Raw genomic sequence first — 16,936 nt, 5'->3', positions numbered from 1 at the left:
AGATGGAATTTAATCCAGATAAATGCGAGGTGATGCATTTTGGAAGAACTAATGTAGGGGAGAGCTATACAATAAATGGCAGGACCATCAAGAGTATAGAAACACAGAGGGACCTAGATGTGCAAGTCCACAAATCCCTGAAGGTGGCAGCACAGGTGGAGAAGGTGGTGAAGAAGGCATTTGGTATGCTTGCCTTTATAGGGCGGGGTATAGAGTATAAAAGCTGGAGTCTGATGTTGCAGCTGTATAGAACGCTGGTTAGGCCACATTTGAAGTACTGCATCCAGTTCTGGTCGCCACGCTACCAGAAGGACGTGGAGGCTTTAGAGAGAGTGCAGAGGAGGTTGGCCAGGATGTTGCCTGGTATGGGGTGTCTTAGCTATGAGGAGAGATTGGGTAGACTGGGGTTGTTCTCCCTGGAAAGACAGAGAATGAGGGGAGACCTAATAGAGGTGTACAAATTATGAAGGGTATAGATAGGATGAACAGTGGGAAGCTTTTTCCCAGGTCAGAGGTGATGATCACGAGGGGTCACGGGCTCAAGGTGAGAGGGGCGAGGTATAACTCCGATCTCAGAGGGACTTTTTTTACGCAGAGGGTGGTGGGTGCCTGGAATGCGCTGCCGAGTAGGGTGGCAGAGGCAGACACGCTGGGATCGTTTAAGACTTACCTGGATAGTCATATGAGCAGCCTGGGAATGGAGGGATACAAACGAATGGTCAAGTTGGACCAATGAGCAGCACAGACTTGGAGGACTGAAGGGTCTGTTTCCTGTGCTGTACTGTTCTTTGTTCTTGTTCTTGTTCTTTATGGATTGTTGTTACAATAATGCTGTGTCTCTTATTTAAAATGCAAGTACTGCTATTTGTGACTGTAATTTGTGCACATATAATAGCACCAGCTTCCTTAGAATCATAGAACCCTATAGTGCAGAAAGAGGCCCTTCGGCCCATCGAGTCTGCACTGAACACAATCCTACCCAGGCCCTACCCCCATATCCCTACATATTATACCCACTAATCCCTCTAACTTGCCCATCCCTGGACACTAAGGGGCAATTTCTTAGCATGGCCAATCAACCTAACACACATCTTTGGACTGTGGGAGGAAACTGGAGTACCCAGAGGAAACCCACGCAGACACGAGGAGAATGTGCAAACTCCACACAGACAGTGACCTGAGCCGGGAATCGGACCCAGGTCCCTGGAGCTGTGAAGCAGCAGTGCTAACCACTGTGCTACCGTGCCGCCCTTCCTCTGCTTCCGTAGCCCTTTTAGAATTGCATCCCTTATTTAATATTGCCTCCCCTCGTTCTTGCAGCAGGTTGTGAACCACACATTACACAGTGTGCTTTAAAAAGATCAGGAGGTTTCAGCTAGTTCTGCAGTGCTGCTGGCAGTTCAGCAGTTCTGGAAATCCCTGATGGGTTAGTACATCCAAGCTTCAAGTGAAACAACACCGCCATCTGAAATAATTGACAAGATATAGGGTTGCTCATTAAATTTGGAATGTGCTAGTTCTGTGGTCAGAGCAAAAAGTAACTGCCTCAAATCCAAACAGAGAAGGATAACTAGATGACAGTTTCTTGGGGACGGTCCAGTACAGGAAGCATAGAACCAGTTGGTGCACTAATATTGAATACCTCACTAGTTAGCCTCCAGGGTGTTATATTAGCATTAACAAAAGGTCAAATGAAAGGCTTGAATCGAATAGAGTATATCCACAGGGAGCAGAAACAGCGCTATTGGAGATGGAAGATTGCTGACTTTATCATGCCCTCTACTTTCGTAACTACTGAGAGACAGTTGGCCACATGGTGCATGTTGAAGTATAAATAGATTGTTGAAAGTCCTCTGATAAAGACAATCTGCATGCTTAGGACGTTGACTCACTTGATCCCTAATCAAAGAACAACAGGTGCCAGTCTCAGTGCTTACTAACTTCACCTAGTTAGGTTTTATAAGTAAACAGTGTGCAACTGAATGTAACAATTTATCCAAATAAGTCATATGCTGAAGGAAGAGACATTTTCTGATGAATTATATGAGGCCACAGGGTGGGGGACACCAATGTCTGTAATTTCTACAGATCGTCTGTGATCCAATAAACTTGACTTTACCATTGGACTGTAGGTTGATTACAACACAGAAAGAGGCCATTCGGCCCATTGTGTCCATGCTGGCTCTCTACAAGAGCAATTCAGCTAGTGCGGGTTCTTGGCCTTTTCTCCACAGCATTTTTTTTCCATTCAGATATTTATTCAATGCTTCATTTGAACCTGACATACCCTCAGTCTATGCATTCCAGATTCTCACCACAGCTTATGTTTTTAAAAAAAGTGTGTTGTTCTTGTTGCCTTTGATCTTGTGCCATTCACCTTAAGTCAGTGTCCTCTGGTTCTCAATCCTTCCACCAATGGGTACTGGTTCCCCCTCTCTGCTCCCTCATTGTTTTGAACACCTCGGTCAAATCCCCTCTCAATCTCCTCTCCTCCAAGGAGAACAGCCCTAACTTCTCCACTCTATCCACAGAACTGAACTCTTTCATTCCAGAATTATATTCGTGAATCTTTTCTGAACCCGCTCCCAATACTCCCCATGCTCCCTAAAGTTTGTTTTCCAGAATTGATCGCAGTGCTCCAATTGAGGCCAAACTAGTATTTCATGATACTTTTATCTTTTTTTTATTCATCTGTGGGATGTGGGCATCACTGACTGGCCAGCATTTATTGCCCATCCCTAGTTGCCCAAGGGCAGCTGAGAGTCAGCCACATTGCTGAGGCTCTGAAGTCGCATGTAGACCAGACCAGGTAAGGATGGCAAATTTCCTTCCCTCAAGGACATGAGTGAACCAGATGGGTTTTCCCAACAATCGACAATGGTTTCATGGTCATCAATAGATTCTTAATTCCAGGTACTTTTTTTATTGAATTCAAATTCCAATACCTGCCGTGGTGGGATTCGAACCTGGGTCCCAGAATATTAGCTGAGTTTCTGGATTAATAGTCTAGTGATAATACCACAAAGCTATCACCTCCTTTTGCTTTTGTACACTTTGGCTGGAATGTTATAACCATTCACACTGATGGGATTTTTCCCATCCCGCTGCAGTGAATGGATATTTGTCTGAGCGCCAAATTCTCCAACTTTGCTACAGTGGGGGCACGCATGAGCGGCCGGTAAGATCATACCCTTTGTCTCTAGCCTGAGGTCCATGAGCTTTTTTAAAACTTTGTCAATCTGCCCTGCCCGCTTTGAACAATTTGTGTATATGCAGCCCCAGGCCCTTCTGCTTTCATATCCCATTCAGAATTCCAACCTGTTTCTTTTCTATTGCCTCTCCTTTCTATCAAAATGTATCACTTCACATGACCCCCCAGATTAAATTTCATCTGCCACATCTCCGCCCAGCCTATCTATGTCCCCTTGAAGTTTATCATCATTCTTTTCATGGTTCACAACACCACCAAGTCACCAACAAACTTTGACATTGTGCCCTGTTCACCCACATCTTGTGGAGTTGCCAATGTTGGACTGGGGTGGGTACAGTAAGAAGTCTCACAGCACTAGGTTAAAGTCCAACAAGTTTATTTTGAATCACAAGCTTTTGGAGAGATACTCCTTCCTCATTTGCTCTCAACTGATGAAGGAGCAGTGATCCAAAAGCCTGTGATTCCAAATGAACCTGTTGGACTTTAACCTGGTTTTGTGAGATTTCTTACTGTGCCCACCTACATCTAAAATAGACAATGGAAATCAGTGGTCCTCATCCTGACCCCAGGAGGACCCCCACTATATACCATCCTCCAGTTTGATAACAACCACTATTCTCGGTTTCCTGTCTCTCAGCCAACTTCATATCCACACTGCCACTTCCCCTTATATTCCATTGGCTTTAACTCTGCTGACAAGCCTGTTCTGTAGCATTTTGCCAAACGCCTGTTGGAAGTCCAGGAGCAGCCCATCAACCGCGCTAATCTCATCAAGCCTCTGTGTTATCTTGTTTAACCACTCAACTGAGTTCATTAAACACCGTAGCCCAAAACAAATTCATGCTGGCTTACCTTAATATTTGTCTAAATGACTGTTAATTTTCTTCCAGCCTCCTGTTCTAAAGATTTTCCCACCGCCAAGATTAAACTGGCCTATAATTGCTGAGCTTATCCTTTCCCATTATTTTGAATACAGGTGTGGCATTTGTAAATACACCAGTTCTCTGATATCACCACAGGAATTTAAGGAGGACTGGAAGATTATGGTAAAAATCTCCACAATTTCCATCCATATTTTCCACACAAACCCAGATGAATCTGATTCTGTTCCTGTGACTTATTAACTCTCCATCTTTCCAACGTCTCCTCTTTGCCAATTGTTCGCCTTAACTACATCCTTTCACTGTGATTTTGGAAGCATCTTCTTCGTTGGCAAAAACAGATCCAAAATGTTCATTTGGTACCTCACCCTGCAAAAATGACTCTTTTGGTTCCCCATTGACCCTGCACATCCTTCTACCACCCTTTCACTATTTATGAAACTGGGTGTTCACTCCCTCTCCAAATACCACACTCTCTCATATTAACGCGTGCAAAGTTCAAAAGTTATGGAGTAGTTATTTTGGAAAACTGAACATGATCATTGATACATTTGCAGCATTGTATCCAGGCTTGGGGGGGATGGAGTGTGACCCCAATTTGGCTGACCATTTCTGAGATCTCCATCCAGTCTTGCTGGGTTAGGCAAGGCCCTTCTCCTCCCCCTGTCCCTGGGGAAGCAGACCCCCTACCTGGGCCTTCAGCCTGGAGGACAACATCCAGCATTGAGCATTCTTGGGACCAGCCCCACAACAAGTACATCGTTTCAGTTGGGCCAGACTGTCTGGGCAGCCCTCTGTGGCATGGTCCCTCACAGGCTCGAGTACCCAGACATCACTGGCCATCAGTAGTGCAGGGGCCCACCTCGGGGTACAGCAGACTTTCACCAGCCGTGCTTAGGACACAAGGGGAGCTCTTTGTATAAACAGTAAAGTTTAAAAAAAACCTTCTGTAAAGCAAAACCTTGTAGATGAGCTCAAGCGAATACAGGATGTGAAGGAAGTCAGCTCCTTAGACAAAGATTAGTCCTGTTGATTGAAGTTAATGTAGTGCTCAGCCGTGGCAAAGTGGGTCTTGGCCACTTACTTAATGTAGCTGTGAACAGCAGCTTGAGAGATGAGGCTGATAATCCCTTTCACAGACTGAGAGGATCTAGTGTATAAATATTTTCGGCTAGCAAGGCAGCACACCCTATAGCAGGAGTTTGCTAAAGGGATCGAGGGATATGAGAGGAAGTGGTGGGGAATTGGGATATTGAATTCAATGATTAGCCATGATCAAGATGAATGGCAGAGCAGGCTCGAAGGGCAGAATGGCCTACTCCTGCTTCTAATTTCTATGTTAGTTTCTATGTTTGCAGTAAGTTGACTGGAGAAGATTGTTCTCCGCTGTCACTGCTCTTTCCAAATGTTCTGCTGACCCTGTGTACTGGATATGACCTTAGTCATGTACCCGTCCCACCGCCCCCCTCCCCCACAACCTTAGTAATGCTCAGCTCTAGCAAAGTGGGTTTGAGCCACTTAATTAGTGTAGCTGTGATCAGCAGCCTGAGAGATGAGGCTGATAATCCCTTTCGCAGACTGAGAGGATCTAATGGTATAAGTATTTCGGAATGGCAAGGCACAGTCCCTAGAGCAGGAGTGTTTGCAGTAAGTTGCCTGGAGAAGCATGTTCTTGGCTAGCACTACTCTTTCCATACATCCTGTGGACTCTGTGCATTGAATATGACCTTAGTCATGTACACCACCACACACCCCACGCCCACCCACTCACGGTGCCCCCCCCCATCTGAGAAGCCTAAGCTGGTGATTGTGGTTTCTGAGGCTAACACTCCTCCTCCCAGTCTTTCTGCATTCAGAAAGAAGCAAGAAAGTCTCCTTTAGTAAGTAGAGAAAATTTACCAAAAAGTTGCTGAGCAGTAAAAGTGTAGAAGCAGTTATCTGAGTGTTGGAAACTCTGCTGGAAAAGCAGACCTTAAAAGATCCAGTGAGTGGCTACCCTTCAGCAGCTGTCAAACACCAATCCCACTGGCAAATCAGAAACTGGGCGGGGTATAACACTGGAATTTAATAGTGTGGCATAGGGTGTGGAGTGCAATTTTAAATAGGATCCAACTTGCCTGGAGCAGGCATCGGACATGCAGCCATTAATATATTAACATTGAGAGAGGTGGGGATGGGAAGACCTCTGGATGAGATTATAATCAGCCTGATTGAAGCAGCAGAATCCTTACGGCCCACAGATTGAAAACATCAAATCTGAGCGTGAATGTTCGGTGAACTCACAGCTAATCCATGGATAGCACATCAGTGGAAATCTCATCTCTACTTCACCTCACAATTTTGTCATTCCATACACTCAGGCACCATTACAGAGGATCCACAGTCTAAGTTAATAATACTTGGCAGAATTTTACTACCCCTGCTGCTGGCAGGTTTTCCAGTCCCGCTGGAGTCAATGGGCTTTTGAATAGCTTGTGCGGTCCTACCCACTACCCCAAGGGGGCTGTAAAATTCCACCCACTGAGTTAAAAAGTGTAGGTTTTTTGAATACATTCTTCTCGTTGTTGATTTTTTTTTGTTTCCTGTTTTGTTAGGAAGCCTAGTTTCTGGAATATTGTACTGTCTGGGTACAGGAGATCTGTGCAAGTCCTGTACAATACAGACAGAGGTATTTTAGGATGATGTATGACTTTATCAATATAGCAGGGGTGACCACTAGAGGTGGCACAGTGGTTAGCACTGCTGCCTCAGCACCAGGACCTGTGTTCAATTCTGGCTTTCAGTTACTGTCTGTGTGGAGTTTGCACGTTCTCCCCATGTCAGCATGGGTTTCCTCTGGGTGCTCCAGTTTCCTCCCACAGTCCAAAAATGTGCAGGTTAAGTGGATTGACCACAGTTTAAAACTAAAATCTCCCTTAGTGTTCCAAGATGTGTAAGTTAGGTGGATTTATGGGGATAGGGTAAGATATCCTCTTCGAGAGACGGTGCAAATGCAGTGGGCCAAAGGGCCTCCTTTTGCACTGCAGGGATTCTACAATTCTATGACCTTTCTGGAACAACCAACAACCAAATCCAAAAAATGATGATTGACATCAAGGTGATCAGCCAATGTTGTGGTGATCCGATATCAGGTGGCAAGCATTGAAGGAAGAGGCTGACCTTCCCAAAAGATCTGTGTAAAAGATTTGCCCCATGTCAGGGATCTGTGAAACAATACTTCCTACTGTAGGATTGCCAATAGTACTGCTGAACTGAGGACGTCTATGGCAATTTATACTGTTTTAAAATCAGTCTAAAAGCACTGGACTACGAGCTGGAGCAACCAGCCCATTTTTTAGAATGTGTGGCCAGCTGAAAATTTCCTACATCCGTGAGTATACTTCAAAAGTAAATGATGGCTATGAAGTGCTTCAAGATATTCTGAGCTTGTGAAAGGTGCTATATAAATGGAAGTCCTTCCAGCTTTTTCAAATCACAGGGGTTAGCACTGCTGCCTCACAGTGCCAGGGACCCGGGTTTGATTCCCAGCTTCGGTCACTGTCTGTGTGGAGTCTGCACGTTCTCCCCGTGTCTGTGTGGGTTTGCTCCCACAGTCTGAAAGATGTGCTGATTAGATGCATTGGCCATGCTAAATTCTCCCTCGGTGTGCTCATACAGGTGCCAGAGTGTGGTGAGTAGGGGGTTTTCACACTAACTTCATTGCAGTGCTAATGTAAGCCTTCTTGTGACACTAATAAATAAACTTAAATTTAAAAAAGATATACTTTAAATTTAATTTGTACTTTGTTCTACAAGTAGGGGGTGGTTTTCCTGTTCTGCCTGCAATGGAGGGTGAGGGGCAGACTATGGACGGGATTTTCTGGTTTCGGGGCGAGCATGGCCAGAAAATCCCCTCCGTAATCTTTCACTGGATGGTTTGACAAGTTTGAAAAGTAGGCATGAGTGATGCTTATCTCATGAGAGAGAAGATATAAATGTCACAAATATTTAAAATCTATTTTTAAGATGTTTGAATATTATTTTCTCTTGCCAATCAGAATGTCAACTGTCTGAGGTGTGATATGTGCCTGCATATATTGTATTGTAAAAGTGCTCAGCAGAACAAGAGTTAACTTGGGACTGGCAGGCCACACCACCCACAGGGTGATATATGCCGTCACATGGTAAGAGAATTTCAGAGAGCAGTCTAGGAGTAACAGCAGGGAGGCACTAGGGGTGGCACGGATGCTAGCACTGCTGCCGCACAGTGAAGGGACCTGGGTTCAATTCCCAGCTTGGGTCACTGTCTGTGTGGAGTCTGCACATTCTCCCCGTGTCTGCATGGGTTTCCTCCGGTTTCCTCCCAAAGTCTAAAAGATGTACTGGATATGTGCATTGACCATGATAAATTCTCCCTCCATGTACCCGAACAGGTGCTGGAATAGAGGATTTTCACAGTAACTTCATTGCAGTGTTAATGAAAGCCTACTTGTGACAAATAATAAATAAAGTCTGTAAGCCTGCATGGGCTAAATGGGCACCATCATGCCTGACAATGCCTTACAACTGTAAATATTTAAAGTCTACCGTTAAAGGTCTTTATATTTAAGCACACAAGTTTCAAAATCTCATCGAGTTGCCTCCACACCAATACAAAGAACTCATCATATGACAAAGGGATTAACTTAAAACGATTTAGCCAGTAATTCATGTGACCGAGTAATGATCAGTTTTGTAATTTGCACCACATTTGCAAAAGTTTAATCTTGTGTCCTTTTGCAACTCTTATTTACGAAGGGCATTTCTTTTGACTGCAGAAATACCTGTCACAGTTAGCTGAAGAAAGTCTGAAGGAAGGGGAAAAAGTCCGAAGTCCTGGGACGGAGGAGGAAGTTGGGATCATACCACAGTTTGACAGTAAAAAGTCAAATCCATCCTGAAGCAGCCGGTTTAGAGTCTCCAATATCAAAGAACCAATGGAACCAAAGCCTAGTTAAGGATTATGGTCCAGAATGTGAAGCATAAGTACCAGGCCAAGGAAGGACTGACAGGAAAAGAGAGTGAGAGAGAGGAACCTTTCAATCGATGCGGTACTTTAGAAAGACATCTCTCTCTTTATTTTTATTGACCAGAGAGATTATATTCAGGGAATTTCTTGTTTTAAATTTTCACTGCAATCATGATCAAATGCATTGGTTTGATGAAAGAATTTTACTTGGACCATTTCATATGGGTAATTAATTTATGTCTCAATTGTTTGATTCGAGAGCAGATAATTAAAATGAGTTTTTTTTTCCAACTCTGTATTATTTATTAGAAGCACTAATTAGAAAATGTGATTATTTAGAAAGTCATATCTGGAAAACAGATATGAATTTAATAAAAAATTAATTGAAAGATTTACATTGATTGTTTTATTGCTGAGACTCTCAGGATCATTTTCTTCTCCAACCTCGCCTGAAGGCACTGGATGGTGCTGGATTACGTTGCACACAGCAGAAACCAGGCTTGAATGGCATGGTGGCACAATGATAAACACTGCTGTCTCACAGCAGCAGGGACTTGGATTCAATTCCAGACCTGAGTGGCTGTCTGTGTGGAGTTTGCACATTCTACCCATGGCTGCATGGGTTTCCTCCAGGTGCTCCAGTTTCTTTTCACAGTGCACAGATGTGCGGGTTAGGCTGATTGGCCATGTTAAATTGCCCCATAGTGTCCCAAGATGTCTAGGTTAGATGGATTAGCCATGGGAAATGTGTGGGGATGCAGTGATAGGTTGAGGACACTGAGGGGCAATTTAGCATGGCCAATCAACTCACCCTGCACATTTTTGGACAGTGGGAGGAAACCAGGGCACTCAGAAGAAACCCACGCAGACACAGGAGAATGTGGAAACTCCACACACTCAATGACCCGAGGCCAGAATTGAACCTAGGCCCCTGCCACTGTGAGGCAGCAGTGCTAACCACTGTGCCACCGTGCCGCTTGCTGGTGCTCTCAAAGCCTCAACGTCTTGCATCCAAACAGCATTTGAGCCCTGTGTGGAAAGGTCAACAATCCTCCAGTGACTTCCCTACCTGCAGACAAAGAGGACTGGGGCTATGAGACGTGACCTTCTCATATTGAATAGCTCTACAAAGCATGGGCTATATGGATGGTGTCCTTATCATTGAGGCCCATGTTCCCCCCTCCATTTCAGTGAAGTAAGTGTAAGTAATTGAATGTTCACTTACCCAGGCATCCATCGCTGGTACTGCAGGGCAGTCCTCTGGTGGAGGCCATAGGCATTGACCACTCTGGTGATTTCCTCCCATGCAGGATTGATCAGATGGTTCAGCCTCCTCCTTTCATCCTCGGGAACGTGACATCTCGCTGGCCTCCATTGCATTGAGCAGCGAGCGGACTGAGGGAAGCATGGCTGAATCTGGAGACCAGAGCTCTGTGGAATCACCGGGCCACCACCTCTTATGGTGGGGTCCCAATATGGAACTTGATGTCTGGGTCTTTTGAAACATTGCGCTTGGTTAGGACAGTGGGGCATCCAGCCCACCCTGATTGCATATTTAACCAGCCCAACATTGTGCAATTTGGTGTGAATTACCACCAGGCACTGAGATGGGAAAAACTCCCAGTTCCTGCCCCCGCCATGGGAGGTCTGAAATGGGAAATCCCAGCTCATGTCTTAGTTGCTTTTGGTTATTCCGGTGGCACAGTGGTTAGCACTGCTGCCTCCCTGCGCCAGGGACCCAGCTTCAAGACCCGGCTTGCGTCACTGTCTGTGCGGAGGCTGCACGTTCTCCCCATGTCTGCATGGGTTTTCTCCCACAGTCTGAAAGACGTGCTGGGAAGGTGCATTGGCTATTAGCATGTTATATTTTCACCTCTGCAACATGGGTTGGCATCCAGCTAAACATAGTGCAATAAAGAATTTCTACTTAGCCAGGTCTCTAACCTATGCCACATGAACTTCAATATAAAGGCAAAATATTGTGGATGCTGGAATCTGAAACAAAAAACAGAAAATGCTGGAAAAACTTAGCAGGTCTCTCAGCATCTGTAGTGTGAGAATAGAGCCAACGTTTCGAGTCAGGGTGACCTTTCGTCAGAACCCACATGAATTTTGTAGACTTCATAAGCTACCTTCAAATGGGTAAAAGACAATCAGAAACCATGATGGCACAGCAGTTAACACTGCTGCCTCACAGCGCCAGGGACCTAGGTTGAATTCCCAGCTCAGGTCACTGTGGAGTTTGCATGTCCTCTCCGTGTCTGCATGTGTTTCCAGTGGGTGCTGTGGTTTCCTCCCACAGTCTGAAAAGATGCACTGGTTAGTTGCATTAGCCATGCTAAATTCTCCCTCAGTATACCTGAACTGGTGCTGGAGTGTGACGACTAGGGGATTTTCACAGCAAATTCATTGCAGTGTTAATGTCAGCCTACTTGTGACACTAACAAATAAACTTGAAAAGAAGCAGAACTATTGTGAATCATATTCACAGTAGAATGTAACTAAATTAGAGAATTTTAACTCAGCAATGATTGATTCCTTTTTATAATGCTCAACCAATACTGCAGTAGAATAACGAAGATAAAAAGAAGGGTCTTGACAGTTGCATTGCAGCATAGATAGGAAATAGGATCAAGACAAAAGGTCAAACCACAAACCGTCTCATTTGATATTTTGGTCTTCTGCACGTTACTGATCTTTTTTTTTATCAAAATGTACTTTAACAAAGAAACTCCCATGCTTAAACAGTGCTAATGTTGTGGTGCAGTGTTTTGGAGTCTCAAAAGTCTGCAACTATACCAAGGAGTGACCAGATATCAAATGGTCCTTCCCAGTCTTAGTTGTGCTGCTGTGAGGAGGTGCCTATCGCTGAGGTTATTGTTAATTTTCTGTATGTTGAATTTTTTATAACAATATTGTTAACTTTTTAATGAAGCCTCATTCATAATTGAAAGCTATTCTCAGTGTAAGACCAACATCCTAAAAGCAATTAATCAGATAGGTGGAGATAATTTACTCCCTCCTGGTCAGGGTGTCCTGAATAAGGGAACGTAACTTTAAAATTAAACCTAGATCATTCAGTAGTGGTGTGTTATCAGGAAGAACTTCTTCACACATTGGGGTGTTAGAACTCTGGAACTCCTCCTCAAAAAATTGTGTAGAATGGGGTCAATCAAAATTTTTGATAGTGGGATTGATATGTTTTTGTCAGGTAAGATTATTAATGGTTACAGAACCAAGGTAGGTAGATGAAGTTAGGATACAGATATGGAACAAAAGCGAGTATCGTAGAATCCCAATAATACATGAGGAAACCATTCAGCCTGCACTGACAACAATCGTACCCAGGCCCAATCCACGTAACCCCACTAATCCCCCTGACAAGGGGCAATTTAGCATGGCCAATCCCACGAAATCCACACTTCTTTGGACTGTGGGAGGGAACCAATGCAGACATGGGGAGAACTCCATATGACCCAAGGCCAGAATCAGATTTCAGTCCCTGGCACTGTGAGGCAGCAGTACTAACCACTGTGCCACTGATGTACTTGAAAGGCATAACAGGCTTAGAAGGCTGAATGGCCTATTCCCCTAGTTCTAGTTCTAGAATGCCCCCTAGTTCTAGTTTCCAACTAGAACTCCAGAAGCATAGCCTCAAAATTAGGGGGAGCAGATTTAGGACTGAGTTGAGGAGGAACTTCTTCATACAAAGGGTTGTGATTCTGTGGAATTTCCTGCCCAGTGAAGCAGCTGAGGCTACCTCATTGCATATTTTTAAGGCAAGGATAGATAAGTTTTTGAACAGTAAAGGAATTAAGGGTTATAGTGAGCGGGCGGATGAGTGGAGCTGAGTCCACGAAAAGATCAGCCATGATCTTGTTGAATGGCGGAGCAGGCTCGAGGGGCCGGATGGCCTATCCTGCTCCTAGTTCTTATGTTCTTGTGTACTTATGAACTCCAAAGGGTCCATAAAGTAGTTCTGTAAAAGCCTGCATGGCCAGGTTTCTGTCCATCTGCAAAGCTAGCACTATTTTCTTTGTGTAAGCTTGCCTTTGTTGGAGGTAGGGAATGAAACAGGAGTGAATCTGTGGTCTCAACACAGAAAAAACTGAAAGTCAGTACTCTCTGACACTGAGGGGCAATGGTCTGCACGCTGCTGACTCAATTGTAGTTCCTATGGGTAGGTTCGAGGCCAGGCATTTTTCAAAGGAAAGGGCAGGAAAAAATGGCAACACTAAGAAAATTATTGATCCCTCATCACAGGTGAAGTAATGTGCATTCTGTTTGCAAGGATAGACTTATCAGCCAAGAAGCATGGCAGATGAATGGGAAAGGGAGGAGTACTTACAAGGAAGCAGCAACAGCATTTAAAGCTATACTGCAGACTGAAGCCAAAGTTCCAACAGGACAGCAAAGAACCCAACTCCTTCAGGAATTACTCTAATCTTCCAACTAGCTTAATGGTCCTTAATTAGTCTTATAGATCGATGCTTTGTACTCTAGAAAAATAAAAGTCTTCAGGGAGATGGGGCAGCACGGTAGCACAGTGGTTAGCACTGCTACTTCACAGTGCCAGGAACCTGGGTTCGATTCCCAGCTTGGGCCACTGTCTGTGTAGAGTGTGCACATTCTCCCCGTGTCTGTGTGAGTTTCCTCTGGGTGCTCCAGTTTCCTCCCACAGTCCAAAGATATGCGGGTTAGGTTGATTGGCCATGATAAAATTGTCCCTTAGTGTCTTGAGATGTGTAGATTAGCGGGTAAATGTGTAGGGATAATGGGGGCCGGGGGGGGTAGAGCCTGGGTGGGATTGTGGTTAGTGCAGACTCGATAGGCCAAATGGCCTCTTTCTGCACTATAGGGTTTCTATGTTTCTAGGAGATCAGGCTGAGGCTGTTGGAATACTGAAAGCATTAGATTTGTTCCATAGGGATAGGTTTTTGTGTCTGACAGGTCAGGGAAGACCAAAGGACATGAATATATATGATGCTACCACAGAACTAGGTTGGATTTTCATGAGTACTTCTTTTCACAGAGAGCTGCTGACCTCATATGTAAACTGCTGGTTCACAAATTGTGGAGATTAGCTGCAAACATTCAACGGAGACCTGGATAAATTTCTGACTGTAGCCCGTTTCATTACATAAAATGGGCCAGCACTGAAAGTGTCCCATTCACTGTAATTTTCTGAAACTGCCTTTGGGGTTAGAGAGGTATTCCCCAGATTCATAAAATTCCTATCGTGCAGAAGGAGTCATTTGGCCCATCGAGTCTGCACCGACACACCTACAAAGCATCTTACCCAGGGCCCACCCTTCTGTCCTATCTCGATAACTCCACATATTTACCTCTCTAATCCCCCTAACCTGCAGATCTTTGGACCGTGGGAGGGAATGGGAGCTCCCAGAGGAAACCCATGCAAACACTTTGGTAGGAAGGATTATTACTTACGTGGCGAAAAACTGCAGCAGGCGACGGTGCAGAGGGACCTCGGGGTCCTTGTGCATGAGTTGCAAAAACCCAGCCTGCAGGTGCAGCAGGTGGTCAGGAAGGCGAATGGGATGCTGGCCTTCATAGCGAGGGGGATTGAATATAAAAGTAGGGAGGTCTTGCTGCAGCTGTATAGGGCATTGGTGAGGCCGCAGCTGGAGTACTGTGTGCAGTTTTGGTCGCCGCACTTACGCAAGGATATTTTGGCCTTGGAGGGAGTGCAGAGGAGGTTTACTAGGCTGATACCAGAGTTGAGGGGGTTGAGCTATGAGGAGAGGCTGAATAAACTAGGCTTGTACTCGTTAGAGTTTAGAAGAATGAGGGGAGATCTCATTGAGACATATAAGATGATGAATGGGATGGATAGGATAGAGGTGGAGAGACTCTTCCCGCTCAGAAAGGACAGTAGGACTAGGGGGCACAGCCTCAAGATAAAGAGGGGGCGGTTTAGAACGGAGTTGAGGAGGAACTTCTTCACTCAAAGGGTGGTGAATCTCTGGAATTCTCTGCCCGTTGAAGTGGTGGAGGCTGCCTCGCTAAATATTTTTAAGAAGCGGGTTGATGGGTTTTTGATAAGCGAGGGGATTAAGGGTTATGGGGAGAGGGCAGGAATGTGGAACTGAGCCACGACAGATCAGCCATGATCTTATTGAATGGCGGGGCAGGCTCGAAGGGCTAGATGGCCTACTCCTGCTCCTATTTCTTATGTTCTTATGTTCTTAAACACAGGGAGAACATACAAACAATACATAGTCACATAAGGCTCTTGGCACTGGAGGCAGCAATGCTAACCACTGTAAGGTTGTTCCCCTGCACCCCCACCCTCTTCCCTCGCCCACCCCCAAAATTGGCCTGGAATTCTTTATTCCTTTGGGGTCATGGTGTGCAGAGATGGGACCAGCATGATGGACCGACTGTTTTTCTTTACTTGCCTTTCATTTGCTCCTCTAAGGGCGTTACTACTGAAGTTAATTATAATGGATCGTGGGTGACAAGAGATCTCCCAATAGAGAACCATATGGAAGGAGATAGCCCAGGCAGTGAATGGTAACTCCCTAACTCCACAACTTACTTCTGTTATCATCGAAAGTTCAATAAAGATAAATGTGACGACAACAACCTGCTGTTAATCTGTATTTTAAGATATATAGAGCGCAGACCAGTATTAACTTTAAACGTTCAACAATAAACATAAATGTAAATTGTCCAGACCTCTATATCACTGGAGAATCCTGCAGTGCACTACTGCCTTTTGAACAATAATTTTTCAAATGGAAACTCCGTAAGTGAAGTAATACAAATTCCTTAATATTTGCCAAATACAGGCTGGAGCTCTTTAGGAAAGAGAAGGTTGAGTGTTGGTCAGCTAAGTGTTTAAGATTAGTGGTTTGATAAAGTAGTCAGAGTGCAGGTGGAGGCCATTCGGCCCATCGAGTCTGCACCAGCCACAATCCCACCCACGTCCTATCCCCATAACCCCATGCATTTACCCAAGCGAGTCCCCCTGACACTTGAGGCATTTTAGCATGGTTTCCAGTTGAACACACCCCTCGTCACTCAGAAACCATGGTGGGGGTGGGATATGTCGTTGGCAGGATTGTAGGATCCACTGGCGCGAACAGCAGCACGCCAGTGATTCTTGCAATTTTAATTCATTTTTCCTATTGAAAACATGAAAGGGGGAAAGAAAAATATTTGTGGACTTGGGATCCTCTGGAACCTCTGCTTTTAATCATGAATGGAATGTTCTGAAGGTTGTACACATAAATTAGGTGGAACATACTGGTGCTTATAGATGTTAGCTAATGATAAGTTTATCATACATTAGTCAAAGTCTTTCTGAAGATTTTGCCTTGCAGTGCCTTCCCAACAGTGCCTTGTGGTTCTCCTGTGTCTTCCTCCTATCCAGATTCGAATATCTCAGCAGTTTAGTTTCAGATTCAGTCCTGGTCTCAGGATTCTTTAACTCCCGGCCTTTCTGGAGAGCGTAATTGCAGAGGACACTAAAGAACACCAGCAATGATGTGCGGGTTAGGTTGATTATCCATGCTAAAATTGCCCTTAGCATCCTGAGATACGTAGGTTAGAGGGATCAGTGGATAAATATGTAGGGATATGGGGATAGGGCCTGGGTGGGATTGTGGTCAGTGCAGTCTCAATGGGCCAAATGGCCTCTTTCTATACTGTAGAGTTTCTCTGATTCTACAAAACGATGAAAGTAACATTGGGAACAGTGTGGAAGGAACCTGTGCTCCAGTCAAGTCGTTCCTTTATTCCTATATTAGAGGCAAGAGAGTAGTTAGAGGGAAAATTGGTCCTCTTAGGGACAAGAGTGGAGAGTTGTGTATTGAGTCGGAGGGAATGGGGGAG

At 44.8% G+C, this 16,936-nt stretch overlaps 1 protein-coding gene across 2 annotated transcripts in view; it reads left to right on the top strand.

The window, feature by feature from the left end:
- The window catches only part of rbm20 (RNA binding motif protein 20), a 214,273-nt gene extending 204,862 nt beyond the window's left edge, over positions 1-9,411 (top strand). For both annotated transcript variants that reach the window (XM_080205310.1, XM_080205309.1), the window contains one exon: positions 8,889-9,411. In XM_080205310.1, the coding sequence (XP_080061436.1) occupies positions 8,889-9,011 (123 nt within the window). In that variant the 3' untranslated portion in view covers positions 9,012-9,411. The remainder of the gene's footprint in view (positions 1-8,888) is intronic.
- The last annotated feature ends 7,525 nt before the right edge of the window (positions 9,412-16,936 follow it).

Source organism: Carcharhinus amblyrhynchos, chromosome 17, assembly GCF_965287045.1.
Source record: "Carcharhinus amblyrhynchos chromosome 17, sCarAmb.v2.hapA, whole genome shotgun sequence".
Classification (NCBI taxonomy): Eukaryota; Metazoa; Chordata; class Chondrichthyes; order Carcharhiniformes; family Carcharhinidae; genus Carcharhinus; species Carcharhinus amblyrhynchos.
Note: the sequence above shows the minus strand (reverse complement) of the source record. Positions and strands in the feature narration are given on the sequence as shown.